Source organism: Echinops telfairi, unplaced genomic scaffold, assembly GCF_000313985.2.
Source record: "Echinops telfairi isolate 266 unplaced genomic scaffold, ASM31398v2 ScPeMD7_4;HRSCAF=17, whole genome shotgun sequence".
Lineage (NCBI taxonomy): Eukaryota > Metazoa > Chordata > Mammalia > Afrosoricida > Tenrecidae > Echinops > Echinops telfairi.
Genome location: NW_022103900.1, coordinates 41,790,190 through 41,813,804, shown reverse-complemented (window position 1 = coordinate 41,813,804; position 23,615 = coordinate 41,790,190). Strand labels below are relative to the sequence as shown.

The following is a 23,615-nucleotide window of genomic DNA, read 5'->3' as shown; positions in this document are numbered from 1 at the left end:
GATTTCATACACAAATACCATATTCTGGATATGTACAAATAAATTTAATATATTATTTTGTAGACCAACTTCACTTACAATATAAGAGAACACCAAATATTAGCTTCTGAGCATTTTCATGCAGACTTCCACTGTGCTCAAAGTGATGATGCTAGAGTTCTAGAAAACATTTTTTTTCCTGTTGTCAACATCAAGCTTCTATTTTCTCCAGATGAGGTGAAAAGTAAAATGCAATAAAGGTGTAAAATGTACTTTTCACAATATACAACGTAGAATAACCCTGCCTTCAAAGAAATAACCATACAAGTACTACGTATCACTTCTTAAATTTGGGCCAGGTGGGTACAAGAGCTGTACCCGTGTTAAACTCAGCAAGTTTTTTAAGACCCCATTACATTACTACTACAGAATGCAATGATTATTTTTAAGTTTCCAGTATGTAAACAAAGAATAAAACTAGAAAAAAAAAAGATCGAAACTGTGATAGATAACATGATTTATGAACAGATGATCTGAAACATCCTTCAAACACAGCCAAAATTTGTTTAAGCAGATTATTAATTAGCTCAAGTGAGCACTTACAAGATTGCAGAAGTTCCTGATAGGTCCTACAGAGTACAGCTACAATGATGGAATGAATCTCTGAAACATTAACATGTCTCGAGACACAAAGGCTTAAATACAGCTTTATTCAGATTGTTCAGAATTCATCGCAATGCAGTTATTGAAAATGAGTTGTTACTAGAAGAACTATGAAAATAATGTAAGCAATTAAAACATTAAATTAGTATTTTGTTTCATACCTTCAATAAAATGTTCTCCATCCAAGCATACCTGCCAAATGGGGCTGTGAGATGATCTAAACACACGCACATGACCAATTTTGACTAAAACCACTTACAATAATTGAGATCGTGTGCTTCAGTTGTCTAGCAAAACTAAGTAAGCACTCTCAAATGAGGTGTACGGAGTGCAGCCAAGCAGAGCATAAGGAAGCTGGAAATGACGCGGGGGAGCATCTTCCTGCAGGAATGCACACTGCTGGTGTCTGGGGTCTCTTTCCAAGAACAGATCACAAGATGGCTCTAAGCCACAAAGGCTGAGAAAGGAATCCTTCAGAAACATCAGTTTCTGAGATTATTAACATCATTAGCAGCAGTGTATTAAATATATGACTTTCAAAAACAATGTTTTCTTCACATCTAAATATCTATAGTATATAGCATTCCCAAGTCAAAGATACAGTTATGTATAAGAGTGAGCAACACTAAATAAACCAGAAATTATTTTGGAAGAAAGAAATTTATTTATCAGGATTAATGAAAACATTTACTGTTCCATAGAATGCATAGCTTCTACTTAGTTAGTTTTGAGTTGAGTTTGAGAAGTGTCACTTTGTTTTGCTAAATGGAAACAACACCCTAAATTGAAACATTTTTCTGTTGATTCTTGGAGCTGTCTTAGCAAACATCACAAAAAGAAAAAAACTGCTTCCTTGCTAGCAGATGTCGGGTGACTTGGGGGAAAGCAGCAATAAATACAGTCTTCATGAAGAATGGAATTCCCAAAGTTCCAAGTTCATGGAAGAGCATATCCGAATTTTTCTTTTCTTTTTTCCGAGTAAAATGCTAGCACAGTCCTCCTGAATACTCATCATCCTCTTCCTCCGTGGCTGCGGTGCCATCAGGCTGGGCCTGTGGTGTGGCTGGTGACTTCTTCTTGACTCCCCCTCCTGGGACCACCAAACTCAGGCCCAGTTTCGCATACTGCCAATGAGGAGACATGTTCTTAAAAGGGGGTTATGGGAGTATGTTGATCAGATTCAGAGACAACAACAATTATCTGTGAAAACACAGATTCTAGGCCTCTCTAAATGAAAGGCAATATTGCGATTCAGATGAAAGACAATTTACATTGCTCTGCTGTCAGACAACTTCTAACCCTGACATGAGACAGGAACCAGCCAGTCACAGTGTCAACTCTACGGAGCAACTGGGAAGTGAGATAACCTAGACGTGTTATGCTATACTTGTAGCACTGTTAGAACAAAGGTCTGTTGGGTTCATGTAAATGTTGCGTGAACTAGGGATAACTTTTTCAGAAGAATAAATTTATAAAAGCCTTTGTATGCAGGAAAAAAATATTCCCTCTACATACATCTTTATAAAAAAACTCATCAGCTGCCAAGATGAGACTTTAAAACAAACACCAATCAATAAGTGCTCACAAATAAATAAAAAAGCAACCATAAAAATGTGGCATCATGTGACACTCTTTCTCACACACTGGCTGATCGACTCTTCAGAACCATGCTCAAAGATAGGTGACCTCAGCTCCACTTTTACAGGGAAGTCGACGGGGCTTGAGATATTTAATAACCTGTCAGGTAGCTAGTTGTCACAAAAACGGATTCTAACAAGTCTATTTCATTCTTCAGAGAGTGAGCCTCAAAGAAATTTCATACACTAAGTTACTGGTTAGTTGAGAACCTATTGAACCTACAAAGGACAACAAATAAAATGAGCAGCTGAGAAATTGAACATGAGCTGCATTTGAAAGTATGCACACAGTTAACCCAGCTCAATGGATAGATAATGGTTGTTAACCCACATGGTTGCATCCCAATAGCCTAAGTCCATGGCAGAAATGCAGTGTAAGAAATGATTTCTTTTTAAGTAAAGCTGAACATAAGGAACAGGCAGAAAAAAATCACAAATACCAAGGAAAAAAATAATCTTACTAGAAAGCCTCTTCATTTCAGAACTAAGAAAACTAACCCAAAAGGCCAACTTACATCATTGTCCATGTACTTAAAAAGCGGAGAGTTGCAGACCTCTGACACTTGATCTTGATCTTGCTGGTCATACCCTTCGAGAAGTTGTTCTAGCGCAGCACAGTCTTCACTTCCGTTGAACCCTGGTATGCTATAAGAAACATAATTCATGTCTTTTCATCTTTTTCCTAGAAGAATGGCTCAAATTAGGGCTGATCTTGACTTTGAAGGGAATGTTTGGCAACAGCTAGAGACATTTCTGACTTTTGAGTGTGATGGGGTCCTACTGACAGTGAGTGAGTGGGTAGATGCTTGGAACACTGTTATACACCTCACAGGCACAGGATAGCCCTGCACAACAAAGTCAGCACAAAGGACAATAAATTAAAATCGTTTTAACCATTTGGTACAAGAGTATCATTCACTCTGATCTTCCTCCAACATACAAAACTTTTTTGTTGCTCTATTTTCCTTAGAAAGCAAGTAATAAAATCATCAGTCATTCACCCATTAAAGTTCATACCCCCACACCCACCAAATATAGAACAGTAGAATTAAGTAGCGAGAATTTCATGGTAAAAGCTAAAATATTAGCCAAGTGCTTCCATTGCTATGACTACTGGGGGAGGGGGGCGCGTTTCATAGGCAGGAACATTTGACTAACTAACAATCTTAGTTTTAAAAACAGAAATGCTAATTGGTAAGTCAGATAAACTAGCTAAATGTCTTACCTATAGCTCTCCCTGACACATCTTTCTGCAGCCACGTAGTCATTTCTGTGTAGATGAACTAGGACTTGAGCAATTGTTTTCTAAAACAAAAGATGCAATTATGGTCCAAATTTTTATCTCTGTAATAAAGTCCATTTCCTGGCAATAATGAAAGTGTCTAGAATTTAGCACTCAGGTATTGGTCTGTACAGAGACTGATGACGTATGCAGGACACTGGAGGGAAACTATCATAGAAGAGTACTTCTTAAACCCTAATGTGCACACACTCGTCCTGGGACCTTCAGTGTAGTGGACCTGGGGCGAGCCCAAGCCCACCACTTTTAAGAAGCTTCCAGGTGGTACTGATACTGCTAGTTTTAGGACCACATTTTAAGTAAGAAAGCCTTAGAAAACATATACCAGAACTTAAAAACAATTTCTTTTTCATCTGAATTTGGATTTCACCTTCGAAAGGAACTAAGAGAGAGGGGCAGGGAAGGCCTTAATCCTACAATTAAACATTGGATTTTGTAAAGAGACGATAGAAATAATGATACCATTTATACATCAATAAGAACAGCAATAATAAGATCAAGGATATTATAGATTGAATCTTTCCTTTCATACTGTATGAGGTAGTTATAATAGATGCTTTCAAGTCCTTGTCTACTAATTCCAACACTGGGCCACCTCATGCTGTCTTTTAAGACAGGCAAATTGTCCTGGTTCTTTCTATGTCCAGTGATTTTGAATCACAAAAGCCTGGACATTTGAAAATGTTATACTAAAGAGGCTCTCCTGTGATTCTCAGAATACTATGCTTTTGTTTTAGTTGGCACTCGGTTATCCTAACTCGGTTCAGGCTGCATGTCTGCTCTTACGATTCTAAGTAGTGATTCTAATCCTAGGTCAAAGTCATGGAATGCTGATTGGGCCTGGTCCACAGAAAGACTTGAGACGTGGTTTAAATCTTACTTAAATTCTCAAAAATCTATATCCTATTTGGGTGCTTGTCCTATCGGGGGGGTGGTCTGGGACTTGGGTGGGGTTTTAAAATCTTTCAGTTCTCAAAGCCTTTACTATGGTTTGAGTGGACTCTGATTTCAAGACCTACATGGATCGACAAATGTAGGGGTCTCCTTTGCTATTTCCGCCTTTCTGAGACTTTTCTCTTGTTTTCTCCGCTCTCTCCTAGTTCCTCTAGCCCAGTGATTTGTAACCTTCCTAATGCCGCGACCCGTTAATACAGTTCTTCATGTTGTGGTGACCCTCTAACCCTTAAATTATTTTGGTTGCTACTTCATCAGTGTAATTTTGCTACTGTTATGAATCGGGTGACCCCTGTGAAAGGTTCCTTTCACCTCCAAAGGGGTTGGGCGCCACAGATTGAGAACCGCTGCTCTAGCCCAAAAGACTAGATTTCTTTTGGAGTTCTCGCTCCGTAGATGTGGTCTATTACGACCACAGTTCAACAAAACTAAGGTCTATCCTGGGAATAAAGCCATAAGACCCAAAAAAGAGTGTGTGTGTGCCCAGTTCCTCTGGTTAAAAAGATGGCGCTTCTTTGGAGCTGTAGTGGCTAGGGTCTACTGCCTAGCACTGTAATTGGAGGTTTTTGTGAAGGTAATAGTGCTTAAAAGAAGTTTCTCCGACTGTTCAGTCTCCTCCACATATCACCTATTTTTATGACTTGCCCGAATTCCCTGGTAGTTGTAACCCACAGCAGAGAGAAAAGCTGTAAACTTTTCCCCACATGGCAGCCAGAAGATACCCAAAAAGTAGAAAAATATACAAACACACAGAATCTTCTCATAGGTATCTACTTATACTAATAAGAAAAATTATGAAGAATTATCTAACATAAAGCTAAAAATGAAACTTTTGAAGAATACCTTATAACAAGTTGGGTAATTCTCAATTTCTTTATAAATATTTTTTTCTTTCTGAATAGAGTGTGCCGCCTCATCAAACCTAAGAACAAAATAAAGACATTTAAAAACCAAAGCAGACCTCAATAGTTGACAGTCGTAATGTACTCAGTATTACAGAGTTGAAGGAACAACTGCTCCAAACAACAGTAAGTTCAAAGCAGGTGCAAACGAAGCCTTGACATCCTTGCCTCTAAGAAACACTCGCTCTGGCCGTTCTTCTTCCAAGACAGAATTGCTTAGGGGTGAATTAGTCAATATTGCACTAGCATGGCCTGAGAATGATGTTACAATATCCAAACGGCTCTTGGCAGGAAAAAAAGGTTTTCCACCTTGCTGCAGAGACATGCTCCCATCGGCCTGAGAAAAGCAGCAAATCACCAGTGCTATGAGCCACAGGACAAGGGCGGGCAGGAAGTAGTTAGAAGCTGAGGGTGAAGCCTGGACAACAAGTAGCCAGAAAACAGGGACCTCCAAAATACAGTTACAAGGAACTGGATTCTACCACTCTACCAACACCAGTGAGATTAGAGAGGATGATCCTGACCCTGTGATTTTAGCATGATGAGATCCGGAGCAAAGAGCTCTGTTCTGTTGTGCCTGGGCTCCTTTGAGATAATAAATGGGGGCCTTTTTAAGCTGATGGGCTTATGGTAATTTGTTAAGGAAAAATAGCAAACTAATACAATGGGGGCAGGTCACATGAATCAGTATCATTTATTATTGCAGCCATGAGCTTACAACAGAACATGTACTATAAAACATGATAAACCAGAACATTCTATGAATATAATCTGCATATCATGATTCTAGTATGAATCACAGTATTGCAAACTTAAAAAATGAAATTGAAAAAGTTTCATTTTTCCACACATTATTTCCTGGGCATAAAATTAGCACTTCCATGTGCTAAACGCTACCTAGCAAAAAGTCATCCAAGAGAAGAAATATTGTGCACTTAAATGGGTTTGGCGCTTTGCTTCTTTTAAAATTAAACCAGGAAGACAGACAGTATGGAGCAGTTCTGCTGCTCAGCACAAACGGTCACCTGAGTCTGGAGACACGCAACAGCATCAGGCGAAGGACGTAAAAACGTTGATGAACTTTGCTGAAGTCTATGAACCGGTATAAAAAGTCTTTTTCAAAGGACTCTAGGAAATGATTCATTACTTATCATAATGAAACATAGATGACTTCAACTTTCGCATCATTCATCTCTAAATAATCCTAACAAAGAAAATGTATCTGGTTTTGTGGGAAAGAATAAATTGTTTTTCTTCTTATATTTCAAAAAAGAATTAGCCTCAGATAAAACAACATGTAAACTCCACACAAATTATATGGACATGAAAACACATCACGTATTCCCAGCGTTCCCTCCTGACACCTTCCTCACAATGATACAAAACTCATCCTCTGGTTCCAACTATCTTCTGAACTCTAATATATACTTTCAATATGATAAACAGCTTTCTATATCCCTCACCTCGGCTATTAATGGATTCTCAATAAGCAGGACACCGTTACCCAAGACAGAAACCTAATGATTATCTTCAGTCACCATACCCAGCTTCAACCACCAAATATATACACCCATTTCTCCTTGTATTTAGGTTCTGGAGAAATCTCAATCAATGTTCAGGGGAGAAGTATATCTCATTGCCGAATCTTAAAACTGAAGAGAGGGCTTAGCTATATATAAGAGTCACTTCCTTTTTAAGAAACACAGCAAAGCTCTGGGAAAGATGGATTTGTGTTTATGGAGAGTTAACCACAAGGTGTCCAACATGCCCAGTTACTTCAAATCTTCCCTATAAGAAACCAGAAGAAACCACATATTCCCAATAGGTCACGATCAACTTATAGAAAAGGCATTTTCTAAAAGTGAGGAAGGGTACTGGGCCAGGACCAATTTTAAGGTCCTTTTACCTAGAGGAGGCCTGGCAGTGTAGTGAATTATGTATGGGGCTGCTAGCCAAGAGTAACAATTTGAAACCAGCTGACCCTTCAAAAGAGGAGGCTTTCTACTCCTGTAAAGAGTTACAGTCTCAGAAACCTATAGGGGCAGTTCCACCGAGTTCAATAAAGTCTATGAGTTGGAACGGACTCAATGGCAGTGAGTTTGCAGTTTTTTTGAGTTTGTCTTAAAACACGCAGCCATCTACATGAGGTTTGGGCCAAGTCCACACAGCAGCACTGCCTGTGTGATCCAAGAATTGTAAATAATAAAATCCAAAACTGGAGGAGGGGACATTAGAGCTTAAATTAGAGCTTAAATTCTGAGCATTCAGTTTGCAAAAGGTTATGGAGACAGTGAAAGCAGGGAATGCATGTGTAGGGTCCCAATGTGGATTACGCCTCCAGTGACCACTGACCAGTGATTTGAATAGCCGTACTACCAGACAGAGTGCACTGGAAAGAGGACTAGTGCACATGAAGTTCCGTTAAAATGAAACACGATATTATTTTCCCTCCCCTTTTAAATTTGTTCTACTTTTATTATTTTCATATGCATTTTAATGGAGGTTTTTCTGTTTTTTTATTTTATTTTGTTATATATAGATATATACTTTGGTTTGTTTTTATGTTTTTCCTATTATGAAATCCAAGATAGGTAAATCCATAGTGACAGTAACTGGATGAACAGTTTCTTAGGATTATGGCAGGGGTGGCTTGGGGAAAAGGAAGAGTGAATTATTATGGGTACAAGAAAGAAGAAAAGGTTCTAAAATTGTGCTGAAGAGTGATTGTATAACACTTTTTAAAATGTTTAAGCCACTGAATTGTATGATATGTGATTTATGTCAGTAAGATTGTTAAAATTGTTTAAATATTTAAGATTTAGAACTTCGGAACCCCCTAAGGGCAGTTCTATTCTGCCCTAAAATGTCGCCGAGTCAGAATTAACCCAATGGCAGTGAGAGAGTCTATCTAAATGAAGTTGTGAATCATTTATGAATTCTGGTTCTCCAGAAATGAAGGAAAAGTATAAGACTAATATAAAGAGCCCCAATCAGAGCCCCAACAGTGGGTACGCCTTGGTTGCTGCTAAAACTGTTTGCGGTTTGAACTCACCCAGTTGCTCTGTAAGAGAGAGACCTAATGATGTGCTCTTGGAAAGAGTACGGCCTTGAGGCTGTTCAATGTCACCTGGGGGACACTAGGAATTGAAAACCGACTCAGCCAAATGTAACCATGTCAACAATATAACACATGGATCAATTAATCTAGTTATTCTACGCCACAACCTCCACCATTCACCTGTCATTCTGCGGTGGTTTGCATGATACTATGATGAGTAAAACCATGCCACCTGTATTTTAAACAGCATCAGGGTTACCCACACTGGACCGATTTCAGCAGAGCTTCTGGACTAGGACAGATTAGTACGAAGCATTGGATAATTTCTGAGAAATTGGCTGGTGAAAATCTTACTAAGAACAGTCAAACATTGTCTTATGTATTGCTGGACGGTGAGCTCCTTGGGTCAGAAGGCACTTAAAATATATCTGGGGAAGAGCTGCCTCATCAAGGTAGAGTTGACCCTTTCAAGATTGATTGCCTTATAGGGACAGTAAGTAGAATCAGGTTTTCTGGAGGCAGGGGGTACAGTGGTGGTGGTTAGGGGCTCAAAGGGAGATGTCGCCAAGGAGTCCAGAAAGAAAAAGAACATTTAGAAACGGATTGTGGTAGCAGTCGTACAATTCTGCTTGAAGTGACTGATCTATGGAATGATAAATGTATTAACTCCCAATTGAAAAAAAAAAAAAAAAGAGGTGACCTTAATGCCACAGATGGAGTAAAGCTTTGAAACTTCCATTTGCTTGTGGCATGACTCAAAATTCGAAGGAATGATGGCAAATATGTACTAGTGACTGGAACATGGAAAAGTACAAGTTTAATTCTAAGACAGTTGTCAAAACTGAAGTAGAATAAAGATATTTGTGGTGAAGTAAAATTATTTTATATGACTCTTCTAGCCACAGTCTTCGTATTTCCAACTCCATAATTGGAGGAACTCTGCAAATAGGATATATGACATTCTAGTCCTCCTGCTGGGTTTCAAATGGGGTCTCCCTCCATCAACAAAGCTGTTGGACTGATTTCAATTCATAGTGATCCTATTCACACAGCACCAGAATAAATGATTCTATAAAAAAATTAAGAAAACATCTTTCTCTGACCATTTTTACTGATAAAAGCACTTTGTACAATATATGTTTAAATGCACATGCTGGGTGGCACAAAGGCACCATGGAAGGCAGGCCTGGATATCTGTTTCTGTAAAGATTTACAGACAAGACAACCCTACAGAGCAGTTACACACAGGCTCATCCTGAGCTAGAAATGACTGTCTGGGAATGTTTTGCTTTGGTTTATTGTTTAGTAGAAGGTAGTTTTAGGCAGTTTTTCTACTTAGTAGCCTGATCTGTTTATAGTTTACACCAAAAAAAGTTAATAAACGGGCCCCCCCAATTACTTAAGTTTCCAACATACACATAAACACAATTTTAGCTGACTTACCTGCGCCCTCGGACTAGCAATCTTGAGGCTTTCCCTAGTAATTCAACTGCCTGGCGTAAGCGTTCCTCATTCTGAAGGAATCAAAGGAAAGTGGTCATTGGCTACTTTAATGTGAAAAGCTCTTAAGAACAGAATTCAGTTGTGAGGAGTAAGAAGTTTTAAAAAGTAGCTACCACATTTCACGCTCTTTTCTAGTATACACTTCACAAACATTCTTATAAAAGAAGAAAATTCAAACTTACTTCAAATACATTAGCTGTTTGTTGATACAATTGTACAGCCTTTTCTGGATCTACATTTTCTATAAGCCTGAAGTAGAAAAATATGACTTATATAAGAAATAGGAACTTGTGTTCCAATGGATTTTGTTAAGATAAAAATACGACTTCCATCAGAGCACGTGGTCTGACACAGGCTCCACGTACTCACTTCCCGGCTCGTTCTAGTGCCATGGCTGCTGTGTCGGGGGTGCCGTTTTCCAAGTACATCATGCTAGCTTTCTCAATCAGCTGAACGGCTTCTGGGAGTCTCTGCATCTCCTTTTGGCAAAGAATAATATAGCACAAACCAGAAAATGGGTAACTTTAAGGATTATAAAGTAAATGATCTGAAATTCAATAATTGTATCCCTAATTCATGAACGTAAATGACACATATTTTGTTGTCATTAGCTACTGTGTAATCAGCTTCCATCTCATAGCAACACTGGGCTCACCAGAACACAGCACTGCTCTGAGCCATTCTCCACTCTCAGTTATTATCAGACCATGTGGTCCATGCGTAGGGTCTCAAATAGCTGATTTTGGGAAGTAAATTTCCAGGCCTTTCTTCCTTGTCTTAGTCTGGTAGCACTACTGAAACCTGTACTGCATCATAGCAACATGGCAGTCTCTACTAACAGATGATGGTAGCTGCTGTTAAGTGTGTACTGGCTGAGAAACTTGGGTTTCCTTCATAGAAGGCAAAAATCCTCCCTGTACCCCCTCTAAATGCTATAAACAACCAATATATCTAAAATGAGATACCATGACATGGTCACTAGGCCAATCAAATTTCATTTAACTGAACCAAAATTATACCAGTTAATTTCTACATATTTCATCATTACTTCAGTTTTAGGAAAACTATATGAAAACGCCAACAAAAACATAGATAACCTTGTTTTTTACTATTTCCTAAGCATTTGATTTCTTTAAACATTCACAGAGTCCCAAATGCACGCAGATCCTTATAGAAATAGACTGCTGTTATCTCCAGCAGGGAGGTTCACATTGCTAGCACTTTAGTTAGTGTGCAGTACTTTGTCACAGCACCGCCAGGGTTCCTAAGATATACGAAGCTTACACAGCAGACTACAAACTGGTAGCCCAAGGCTGTATCTCATTTCCATGTGCATTTTGCTTAAACATAGTTTTGTAAAATCAAAAATTCTGTTTTATGGTCTCCTTGGAAAATACCAAGTTATGGTGGTAGTAGGCTCACATTCCCACATGGCAGCAATGAACTGGGACTGAGCAGCAGTTGTCTCCTTTAGCTAAGGCATCCCGCTGCCTGGAGCTGGCTTCACTACTTCCTACCTCACATGCACTGCCTGCTCATTTATCCCACTTACTCCCGGCACCTGAGCTCATCCAGGTTTCAATCCTCTTCTGGGCCATCCAGAAAATATATTCAGGATCTTCTTAAGCTATTAGGTTTCGGGTACTAATGGTGCTAATATTTTCTGGTACTAGTATCTCCAAATCAAGTATTAAAAAAAATATTTTTAATCATTTAAAACATCATAGATTCCCAAACTTCTTTTGTCTACCAGTAATTTCTTTGCAAAAAAGAAATTACTCAGCGACCCTCTGGCAATTAAAAACTTTTGTAATACAACTCATACTCCAGGATAAAGTGCGGGTAGCTGAATTTGTGGCACCCATGTCGTACCAGATTTCTCTTTGGAAAACACTAATTTAAAAGACAGCCATTTTAAATAAGCTCAATAACACCTCATAGATTTTTTTCAAATATGCTGATGAAACTTCTCACTAAATTGACATATCAAAAAAAAGCTGGCCTAATTCTGCAAAAATTAAAATATAAAGTAATGATTACTTAATTGTGGTGACAATAAATCAGTGAAAGATACTTATGAAATAAATGTCATTATCCTTTACACAACTGAGTCTTGGTGGCACTGCTGGATAAGTGCTTAAGTGCTAGGCTGTTATAAACATAAGATCGGCAGGTCAAACCCACTTGCTGCTCTGCAGACGATAAGCCTAGTAGCTTCCATAAAGACCTGCACACCTGCAAATCCTATAAAGGCCCACTATGAGTTGAAATTGACTCGGTAGCGGGGGGCTATCATTTACTCAAAGAGAATGAGAACATTCATCATTTTGCCAAATTTCAGTAATAATTTTTTTTAATACACAAACTAAAAGGCAATGAAAAGAATCAGTCTAGACTATCTAAGAAGGGGAAGTAATCAAAATCAATTTCACTTATTTTAATCCTGAGGGCTGCTTTTGCAGCCTATCTCCTCCCCTAATTCACCTACTCATTAATTCAACATACACTGAACATCTACACTACACAAAACTTCTGGGAGTACAAAAGGAAGTATACACTGATTACTACTCTAAATTTTACTCTAGTATATAAAACATACAATAACCACAGTAGAAGGCAGTATTAAAGAAGTTCCACATAAGTAAAATATTTAAGATATTTACATGTCCCAACTTATCAAGTGATTATGACTAGCAAAAGCGCAACCATAATATTGCTACCTTTCCATAAAGAAGATGGGCTGCCTACTTAATTAACACCAGAAAAAAAGTTACACTATTCTCCATGTTCTTCAAGAATGGCAGAATCATGAAGCAGAATATTAAAATATGCCATTTCCAGCGCCCCGGGTGCCTTAGTAACCTACTGCTCCTCTGGGGCAAACAGACAGGAAATCACAACAGTTGTAAAATGACAAAACCCAAAATTCATGTTGCTGTTGCTATTGTTGTTAGGTGCCATCGAGTTGGTTGTGACTCACAGCACCTGTTAAGTCTGGGTGGACTAGAGAAACAAATGTTATAGACACTCATATGTGTATAAAAAGATGTATATACAAGAGCAGGTGAATAGTGAGAAAACATCCCAGCCCAGAGCAAGTTCCTAAGTCTAGTATTAGCCCATTTGTCCGATACCAACCTATAAAGTCCTCTTCAGACTCATAGAACACATGCAATGACACCAAATGCAGGAAGAGCAGTCCAGTGGGTGGAAAGTTTTGTGGATCCAGTGGCGTGGTAACCATCTCAGCACTGGCAGGGCTCTCCACGTGGCTTCCCGGCTCCAGAGGTCTGGCTCCACCAGTCTCTCTTCATGTGTCTTCTCCACAGGGCTGTCTCGCAGGGAGTGAGCCCAGAGAGAGTCTCCTGCCTCCAAGGAGGAAATAACGGAGTTCCAGAATCTTCAGGAGAAGGCTATGCCCAGAGGCCTCATTGGCTATATCCTGATTGACAGGCTAGACTCCAAGCTCACACCAAATTATGTAACTACCACTGCATCCTGATGCACAGCAGAGTAAAACACTGCCTGGTCCTGTGTCATTCTCAAAACTGTTCCAATGCTTGAGCCCACTGTTGCAGTCACAGTCTCAATCCACCTCCGTGAGGGCCTTCCTCTTTTTTGCTGCCTCTTTATTTTACCAAACATGATGTCCTTCTCCAGGGACTGGTCTATCTTGACAGCACGTCCAAAGTATATAAGGCCAAGTCTTGCCATCCTTGCCTGGAGTACTCTGGCCGTACTTCTTCCAAGACAGATCAGTTTGTGCTTCTAGCAGTCCATGGTACTTTTAATACTCTTTCCAGCACAGTTCAAATGCACCCACTCTTCTTCAGTCTTCTTCATTCAAAAATTAATGCAAGTACCAACGGACTGCTGCAAAGCTCCGTAGACAAACTGTTATTCCCTACATCTCTCTGAAGGATGAATAAGGTCTGTATGACAAATTGGAAATGTTAGCCACAGAACTAATTTTGGCCCCTGTAGGTAAAAACCCACAATATTGTTCAGGACTTTACAAAAGGCATTTAATTAAACACAAGCCCATGCCAGAAAGCAATTTCTTTTACATTTATTTCCATTAAGTTCCCATTAAGTTTATTTTTCCTTTATTCAAAATAGTGCTTTTCAAACCTCAAATTAAACAAGAAAAAGAGCCAGAATAACACCTACGAAAACTCAAGTCTTAGCATAGTCCTCAGAACCTAAAATAGCTAGCTTAGTAAGAGATTAGAGTTTCTGTAAGGCGCCCTGGTGACGCTTTCAGGTAAGCAACGGATGGCTTAATCACAAGGTTGCCAGTTCAAACTCAATATCTGTTCCACAGGAGGAGAAGAAGGCTATCTGCTTCTATCAGTATCTGTCACTTTAGAACCCTAGATCAGGTCACTAGGAGTTGGAACCGACTCAATGGCATGGGTTTAGTTTTGAGTTTAGTACTGCTGTATTAATACAGCATTTCCTCATACTAGGTACTGGGTACACCGAGTCCACAATAGTCACTTGGGAACTTGCGAGTTTTCAGACGAAACAGAGACAAGAGAAGGCATGGGCAGACCGCTGGCTTCCTTGGTTACATCAGAAATAGCAGCTGCTAGGAACTGCTGGTAATAAACTTCCATGAATAACCAAATCTAAATTCAGTTGCATATTTCAGTCAGAAATGATGTAAATAGCTATATAATTTATTATAAGCGAGCAACTAAATATTTTCCCATTAACATTTTAATTGCCATTTTCCTTAAAAATAATGAGGAAAAATCATGATGGATAAATAGTTGTTATTTCTTTAGGAGATACATAAATTTGAAATTTCTAGCTCAGTGGCTACGAAAATTCATAAACTATGAAACTATAAACTATATTTTTCAAAATGACAAAAGAAAATCTGTGTGTTAAAATTAAATGCAAACAGATACAAAATTGTGCAGAGTATAATCTCAGTTTTGCATAGGTCTAAGCAAATATACGTACACAGAAAAAGCCTAGAAGAAAATGGATATGCTAACTGTTGTTGTTAGGCACCACTGAGTTGGTCTGACCCACAGCGATCCAATGCACAACAGACTAACAACTGCCCAGTCCTCGGTCAGCTTCACAATGGTTCCTATGCTTGAGCCATTGCTGCAGCCACTGCGTCACTCCATCTTTGTTGATGGCCTTTCATCTTTTTTGTTGCTCGTCTACTTCACCAAGCATGACGGCATTCTCTAGGGACTGGTCTCTCCTAATAACATGCCCAAAGCACAGGAGATGAAGTCTCGCCATCCTTGCCTTTAAGGAGCATTCTTGGCCATACTTCTTCCAACACAAGCTGTTTATTCTTTTGGAAGTCACCTGCGATATTCTCCACCAGCACTATCATTCAAATGTATCGATTCTTTATTCTTCTTCAGACTTTCTTTTTGAAGGTCCAATTTTCATAGGCTTTAGTCTTCTTTATTAAAATGTCCAACTTTCACATGTATATGAGGAAACTGAAAATACCCTGACTTGGGTCAGGCACACCTCTAGTAACACCTCAAAGTACCCACCTTGTTTTTCAATACTTTAAAGGGGTCTTATGCAGAAGATAGACTCAATACCCTCTATTTGATCTCATGACTGCTGCTTCCATGAGTACTGAATGTGGCTCAAGCAAGATGAAATCCTATACAATTTCAATCTTCCCTCCGCTTATCATAATACCTATTGTTCCAGTTGTAAGGATTTTGGTTTTGTTTACATTGAGTTACAGCAATCCTTGAATAAGTATGGTGAGAGGATACAACCCTGATGCACACCTTTCCTGATTTTAAACCAGGGGTCCTCAAACTTTTTAAACAGGGGGCCAGTGCACTGTCCCTCAGACCTGTTGGAGGGTCAGACAATAGTTTAAAAAAAAAACAAACAAATTCCTATGCACACTGCACATACCTTATTTTGAAGTAAAAAACCAAAACGGGGCAAAAACACCCAGCGGGCCGGATAAATGTTCTTGGTGGGACCCCTGTTTTAAACCATGCAGCATTCCCTTGTTCTGTTCACACAACTGCCTCTTGATCCATGTATAAGTTCCATATAGGCACAATGAAGTGTTCTGGACTTCCCATTCTTCTCAAGACTAACTATAGTTTGTTTTGACCCACAGAGTCAAATGCTATGCCAGAGTCAATAAAACACAAGAAAACATCTTCCTGGTATTTTCTGCTTTGAGCTAAGATCCATCTGATAACAGCAATGACATCCTTTGTTCCAACTCCTCTTCTGAATTCAGCCGAACCTTTGGCAGCTTCCTGTCAACGTACTGCTGTAACTGTTGAATGATCTGCAGCAAAAGTTTATTTGCATGTGACATTAGTGAAGTTGTTTTAGGATTTGAGCATTCTGTTGGGTCACCTTTCTTTGGAATGAGTACATGTAGGGATCTCTTCCAGTACAATGAGTATATGTATGGATCTCTGACCCTGCTGGTATTTGAAAGACCAGTGACATAGCTTCTAGTATTACAGCACTGTAAAAGTCAGCACAGTATTATAAAATGACAGACAAATGGTGGGAAGATGCTAATAGCTATGAATATTTTTGCACCTTTTTAGCATTTTCTAAAGATTCTACAATGAACATACATTCACTTCTAAAATGTTAACATTACAAAAGGCATAGAAATGAAAAACAAAAACCTTGCAACAGAATAAATTGTTCAAGGTTTATAATAATTTAAAATAACTTTTATTAGAGAACAAACATCAAAATGGAAAGGGAAAATTTCTATTTCAATTGCTACTAGACATACTCTGAAACAAGTCAGTATCATATAGCAGTGAGTTAGTCTGGGTAGACTAGAGAAACAAAACTCATAAACACACATATTTTATGAGAGTGTTTTATACATTAAGTATCCCAACTTGTACATTAAGTATCCCAACCCAGTCCAGTCCAAGCCCATAAGTCCAACATTAGCCCATATGTCTGACATTGATATACAAAATCCTCCTCAAACTCACAAAACACACACAATGATGCCAAATGGAGGAGGAAAGCCGAATCAGTGAGCATGTAATCATCTCAGCACTGGCAGGGGTCTCCCGCAGCTTCTCCGGCACCTAGGGCTGCATCAGGGTAGATGCATGTGGCTTCTCCTCAGGGATGTCTCACAGGAAGTGAGCCTTGCCAGCTGAGGCAGAGAACTAGCTAAGGGAGCGCAACTGGTCTGACCATCAGGGAGCAAGAGACCAGACAGGTGAGGCTCGCCGAGCCATTTATCTCTCTGCCTTTCAATTAATCTCATGTGCTCATCAGCCAGGCTGGCACAATAAACCTTAACTATCACAAGTAGTGTGTTCTGGCTCATCAAAAGAGGGTATGAAACTCCCAACCACCTCTTAAGAACCAGAGATATTAAAAGCAGCATGGGCACATTAGTCACCTAGTCCATGTACAGAGAATTAAGAGTGAAATTAGCAAAAGTCCTCTCTCTTCACTGCCAAATGATATCTCTAATACAAGCAAAAACATCATTCTTTCTCTAACCCATTGAAAAAACATATAAACATACATTCAGTCTTCACCACATTAATATGTCCCAGTTACAATGCTATGCCCAGTTTCTACCATTCGTTTATCTTATATTTTATTTCAAAAATTCCCTATCTTAAGAAACACAGGATAACTCTATGGATCCGGTAAGCATTACGTAAGACAGGAAATCATCCGTAAGCCTCTGTTCCTTTGTGGCACTATGGGCTAGTCAGACCATGAGGTCCGTAGCTCAAACCCACCCGGATCTCTGTGAGAGAGACTAAGCTATCTGCTCCCAGGTAGATTTACTCTTGGAAATCCTATAGGGTTGCTATGCGTTGGAATCAATTTGATGGCAGTGGGTTTGGTTTATCCTTTATCGCAATTTAACTTTTATTCATTTTACATATAGAGCAGTTGTCAGACGACAACAAAATCACTGACCTTCAACATCATGCCAGCTTGCTCATAAGCTCTGCAAAGAGAACATAATGCCTGCCATTAGAACTACAAGAAATAAGGAGAAGAATAAACTTCTGACTACTTGTATGGGGTGTTATTTCCATTAAAATTAGTCCAAGAAAAACATTTTAGTTGAGATTTGTGCTACCATACAGTTTTTTTCTTCCCCCTACCCGCTACCTATTTTTGGTAATTACTCTTTAGGATCATCAGCCATTTGGGTTGAAAGGGATTTTACTTTATAAGTAGAAAATTCAGGGTCAAGAAAGGTTAAATAACTTTCTATTAGACAAACTTATATCCAATTTTTAAAATAAATAGTCCACAAAAACTGGAAAGCGTCCCACTTCTTTTCCACAGGTATTATTATCTAATAAAAAAGGGGGGGAAAGATTCTAGATTACACGATTTTTCAAAATGGTCCTGGAAACACTATACTAAGCATAACTTAAATGCTGTATTTCTTAGCTAAGGGCAATTCTGTTTCTAAGGTTCAATAGTCATGGAAGTGACTGTTTTGTTTAAAACTAGACAAAATAACTCAAGTTTACAACTTGGGAAAAATAAAACGAGCTACAGGAAACATCAACATTTAACACAAATATACAAAAACGTGGAGGATATTTACTTACTTAGCAGCATGAAAAAGACTGGATGAAAGTCACAGAGTTAAAGTTAAGGAGAAAAACACGGGAGTGAATAATTTCTAGACGTCTACCACACAAAGACAAAGTTAACCAAGTCATTGCCCAGTTGGTTCCAAAAAACAAATTCTACAAAACCAGTAAATCAAAAATTATTTCCCTGTTGATGTCTCATCTAAAACCATAAAAATACTGGCAAAACACCCTATCGTTTAAATTATTTCCATTATTAATTAATAATCTAAATAGCTTAAACAAAATGAAAGTTTATTAGAGATATGATTTACAAGTGAAATAAAATAATCCAAAGTGTCAAGTCAGTAAGTTTTAAAATGTTTTAAGAAATTTTGTTTTTTAAACTATGCATCTTATTTCAAATACCCAAGAACCAGTAAGTTTTAAACAAAATAAATGTAGAAGGTAAACAATCTCAGATAAAGAAACCACTTCTCTCTGGACTCTGACGAGAAGCCCTCCAAATCAATAAAGACCAAATAATCAAATCCCACTACAAATGCTCCTTTTTGACCTGCAGGTTTTTTCTAATCATTTTACAATAGAAAAGCATTGTAGTTTACATGCACCTTTTCTTTTTATAAGAAAAAAATATTTTGTATTGAATTCATCTAAATATTTAACTCCATTTATAAAGGTTGAAAAGGATACGCCCTGTTATTCTCATGTGCACAAGCTTCTCTCAGACAGGCATCTTTTGCTTGATCAAACTGCTTGGCATTTTTAAAAGCGACAGCTGAAACAGAACAGAGACTTTCTATTTCTATTATTTTAAAAATCTAATAAATCATTATGGAACTCTATATTATGTGTGATGTATTATTTGAAAGTATATTTATTTCAGCCAAATACTTAAATTTCTTAAAACTACAAAATACTACCTTTTATCTAAAGCAATATTCTTACAGCTTTTTTTGGGTTTTAATGCTCAATTAATACAGATTACTCCAAAGGGTATTTTTTATTGTTGCTTTAATTGTAGACTCTTGGTAAGAATTCAGTGTCATTTCCACTCAAAATCAAGAAGTCTTTCCATCAGCACCAATGTCTATAAGCTTTGAGAAACTAAGAAAGTATCATTCAAAGTAATGTTTTGCATTTCAGGCAGGGTCCATTCTACCACAGACTTCTATCAGTTTCACATTTAATAATAAAAATAATGCTTTAAAAATTATTTACAGCTAGTACATCTTTTGCCTCATTTAAAAACTGAAAACCAGTAAATATGTTTAATGTTCATAATATATCCTTCTTATTGGTACAATCTTTAAACATATGCATTAATAATGCGCTTTGTTTAAAAACAGTGCTATAAATTGTTTAGGTGTCTTTAAAAATGAGATTTTACCATCCAAAATATTAATGTATTATAGAATTATCTTCAAAGTAGAGTAATTAGGAATGGCCTTGAACTATTTTAGAAAGATTGGAAAACTTATCAAGAGCTACTTATAAGTAGGCGACAATGGCAAAAAGTATACTGCTTTAAGAAAACATTTTTTAAAAGTCATAATAACATTTGCTTTAATAAAAGGTAGAAGCAAAATATTGAAACAATTATTACCCCTGGATTTCCTCTCTAAAAAAATTTTTTTTGGTATGATTATTTTCCATAGCCCCTTAATGAAAATAAACAAAGCATGCTTTAAGGAGACAAACTGAACTGGAATGTTTGATTTTTCTTTTTAAGTTCGTGGTGCCAGATGCATAAAACTAAATGTCCTCGAGTCCTCTCATTGAGGAGACTTGTAAAAATTATGCTCCTCCACTTAGAAAGCATACCAACAGGAGGGTATCAAACAACGCTAGCGACATCTGTGCACCACCAACCGTATCCCCCTCTCTGTTGTCGTGAAAAAAGGTGCCAGGATCTATAACTCAGTCTTCAACACAAATGGACATTTGGGGTGGGTTGGGGGGTGGAAGAAAGAAAGGAGATGCAAGGGTTGAATGCATTTCTTTAAAAGCTATAAAACCTTGCAATAAAAGCAGAGCCTAAGTAGTATATGCTAAGATACAGCTATTCCACTTTTAGAGCTGGAAGGGCAAGGATATGGTCACACATACCTGCTTTTCCATATTCAGAAGCAGCACTGTCATAATCTGGCTTCCATTTTAAAAAACCGGTTTTCAGGCTAAGATGAAAGAAAAGATAGTTAAGTTGGAATTATATTTTTAAGTCAGACTCCTCCTTAAAATGACATTAAAAAATGTCATCAGGCACAAACTTTAACCTATTTTCACCCAAACTTCTTTATAAGGAAATACACCTTCCCATGGGCCCTCCCACTATCATGGAAGTGATGTCCTCTTTTTAAAATGTTAACCTGACATCTAGGTGGCGCAGTGGTTCTCAATCTGTGGTCCTTGAACCAGCCAGCAGCAGCAACACTTGAGAACTTGTTAGAAATGCGCTTTGTTGCGCTCCACCTCTGACCTACCAATGCAAAAAATCTGCTAGAGTACAGGTGCAGGCATTTAACAAGCCCCTGTGAACATTAGTAAGGAGTCCTGGTGGCGCAGTGAGTTACACACAGGACTACTAATGTCAGTGCTGGGAGTTCAAACCCTCCAGCTGTTTCTGCAGGAGAAAAATGGGGCATTCTGCTTCTGCGAAGATTACAGCCTCCGAGCAGTTCCACTCTGCCCCACAGGGTTGCTGTGAGCCAGAATAGATTGGATAGCAATGGGTTTTATGCATGCTACAGCTTGAGAATACAGTACTAGGTAAGTACAAAGACAGCTCAGACTTGCTACTATTCAAATCGAAGTTTGAAAAAAGTCTGCTGAGGGTTTATAAATTTGCTCAAAAGTCAAACCAAAAATCCGACTTGAAAAAACTTGAAGGGGCCAAGGCTGAGTTACACGCCACACCTCACTGTGCGGGCCCAAAGGGGAGGCACTTCAATCTAAGTGTTACTCTCACTCAGACAACATTTAAAGCTTGTGTGCGTGCATTAAAACATTTGACACTTAAAAAACAAACAAACAAAGACATTTGAAACTGTGGGTTTTGCACTGTATTTGCACAAAATATAACCATGGCTCCAATTTAGTGACACCAGCAGTAAAGCTAAGAGGAAAACTGTGAGAACCATTATAGAGTTAAAGTAAGAAATTGTTGCAGACTTTGAGTCAGTTCTCCACTAGTCTGCTTTGGCAGCTGAAAATAACATGGCTAAGTGGACATTATCAACCTTTGGGGGGGAGGGTGATTAAAGCTGCAAATGTAGGAAAAGGTATGAAATGGTTACCCAGGAAACAAAGAACCCAGACCACTGAAGAGTTTGCAGTTATGTTCATTTCCATAAATCAGAAAACTCGATAGTGTAGCTGAGGCAGTGGAGCAGATAGAATGGCAGCCCCTTCACAGGTTGTTCCCAACTCTGCTCTAATGCATCTCCTCACCTTCTTCATGTTTTTCATTTGGAGGATTCATGCTATTTCAAATCTTTCATTAATAAAGTTAGCCTTTGTTAGTATCTTATGTTGTTTTATTTCAAATTTACAGAATTCACATTTGCACAAAATGTAGCCACATAATTTTCTTTGTAGGAAAAGTAAATTATTGCAATTATGTCCTCATCGCCTCCTTAGGACTATAGAAGTACTGCACTCTGTGAATAGAATCTATTTCACAGGATTTCCCTGTCTAAAAAAATCGTATTGTTCAGGTCCAGCAGCTCAGAAATGTATGAAACCAACCTAAATTTCCCCAGGCAGAATAAACTCCTCCTTCTCTGTTACCAAAGCACATTTAACACTTCTTTGCTACAATCCCTATCACATGCATTATTCGATGTTTGTGTTTGCTCCCTCCCACTAGAGATCTCCCTGGGCACCTCCAGCACGAAGACCCTCCCTTCACCAGGAAGAAGTGGGGTACAAGAACGAGTAGAAGTTGTTCCACTCTGTGCCCCTGCGCATCATGAGGCTTCTCTGAATCTCTTTTCCTCTGCTGTAAAATGGGAATACTTAATAGGAAATTGTTGACGATCTCAGATTATGTACATGACTCACCTAGCAGTGGGGCTCAGAGCAAATTTCTCATTGTCCATAATGGCTAAATAATACTTTTGTTTGGAAAAAATGAATTCAGAAGTTAATTGAGGAAAAGGGGAGTGTCAAAAGGGAATGATCAAGGAGAATTCAGCTCAGTTACAGAAAGACTTGTTAGGGGCCAACTAGAGCCCTCACCAGAAATGGACAGGATTCTGCGAATAGTTGCTTCTGCTGCCCACGCCCTGCGCGGTCTCCTGGGAAATAAGGGTTCACACTGAAGCATTTTCTGTGCAAATCTGTCCACTCACTAACCCAGCCCACGGAGTCCTTCGGAGCCGGGGTTGTCTAGCTGAGTGTCTTCGGGCTGTCAGAAGGGGCGGATCGGGTGCTGCTGGCATTTAGCACGGGCAGACTAGAAGGCCGCAGTGCAGAGGCTGACAAACAAACATTGGTTTTGAGAAAAAGCAGCAAGGATTAAAGGAACCCTGCATGGCACGGTGGGCTACGAGTTGGGTCGCTAACCTCAGGGTCTGCAACTGGCACGCAACAGCCGCTCCGAGGCAGCAAGACTTGGCGCTCCTTTAAAGAGGTACAGCCTCGGAAACCAAGACGGATGGTTCGACTCCGCTCCGTAGGGTCGGAAGCGACTCGAGGCAATAGGTTCAAAGGCCGCCCGGCTGCCTCCTGCCGCGGAGAGAGCAGCAGCTCACACCGACAGGCCTCGGGGCGAGGCTGGTGGCCGACGCTGGGCTCACGGCCCGGCCCCACTCAGGGGACGCCCGGGTCCCAGGGCGGCACAACCCCCGGCCCGGTCCCCTCCCGCAACCCCGCAGCGTCCTGTGACGGGGCCGGGCGATCCGCACCCAGGGGGGAGGGAGGGAGGGAGGGCTCCTCACTCACTATTTCTCTGCTTTGGCAAGGTGCTCCAGGCCTTCGTTTATTTTTTGAGCTGCCATCTCCCAAGGCCGGTGGAGAACGCGGCGCCGGCGGGCCTCCGCC

The 23,615-nt window shown here is 39.3% G+C and overlaps 1 protein-coding gene across 1 annotated transcript; it reads right to left on the bottom strand.

Moving 5' to 3' along the window:
- Positions 1-1,286: 1,286 nt before the first annotated feature.
- Positions 1,287-23,609, bottom strand: NAPG (NSF attachment protein gamma). Its single transcript, XM_004703873.2, has 12 exons — positions 23,517-23,609; positions 20,682-20,749; positions 19,266-19,350; positions 18,588-18,605; positions 17,938-17,968; positions 10,366-10,475; positions 10,179-10,245; positions 9,937-10,007; positions 5,377-5,455; positions 3,505-3,584; positions 2,795-2,924; positions 1,287-1,766 (listed from the first exon to the last, which is right to left on the bottom strand). The coding sequence occupies exons 1-12, from the start codon at positions 23,570-23,572 to the stop codon at positions 1,629-1,631; spliced, it is 933 nt and encodes a 310-aa protein (XP_004703930.1). The 5' UTR covers positions 23,573-23,609; the 3' UTR covers positions 1,287-1,628.
- Between the last annotated feature and the right edge of the window lie 6 nt (positions 23,610-23,615).

Bases quoted from the DNA above. Each gene is read 5' to 3' on its own strand.
- NAPG (XM_004703873.2), bottom strand. From the start codon at position 23,572: ATGGCAGCTCAAAAAATAAACGAAGGCCTGGAGCACCTTGCCAAAGCA. The intron at 10,246-10,365 runs GTGAGTACGTGG...TTTCTACTTCAG, and splicing joins GCACTAGAACGAGCCGGGAA to GCTTATAGAAAATGTAGATC. The intron at 5,456-9,936 runs GTAAGTCAGCTA...TTTTGTTCTTAG, and splicing joins TTGCTAGTCCGAGGGCGCAG to GTTTGATGAGGCGGCACACT.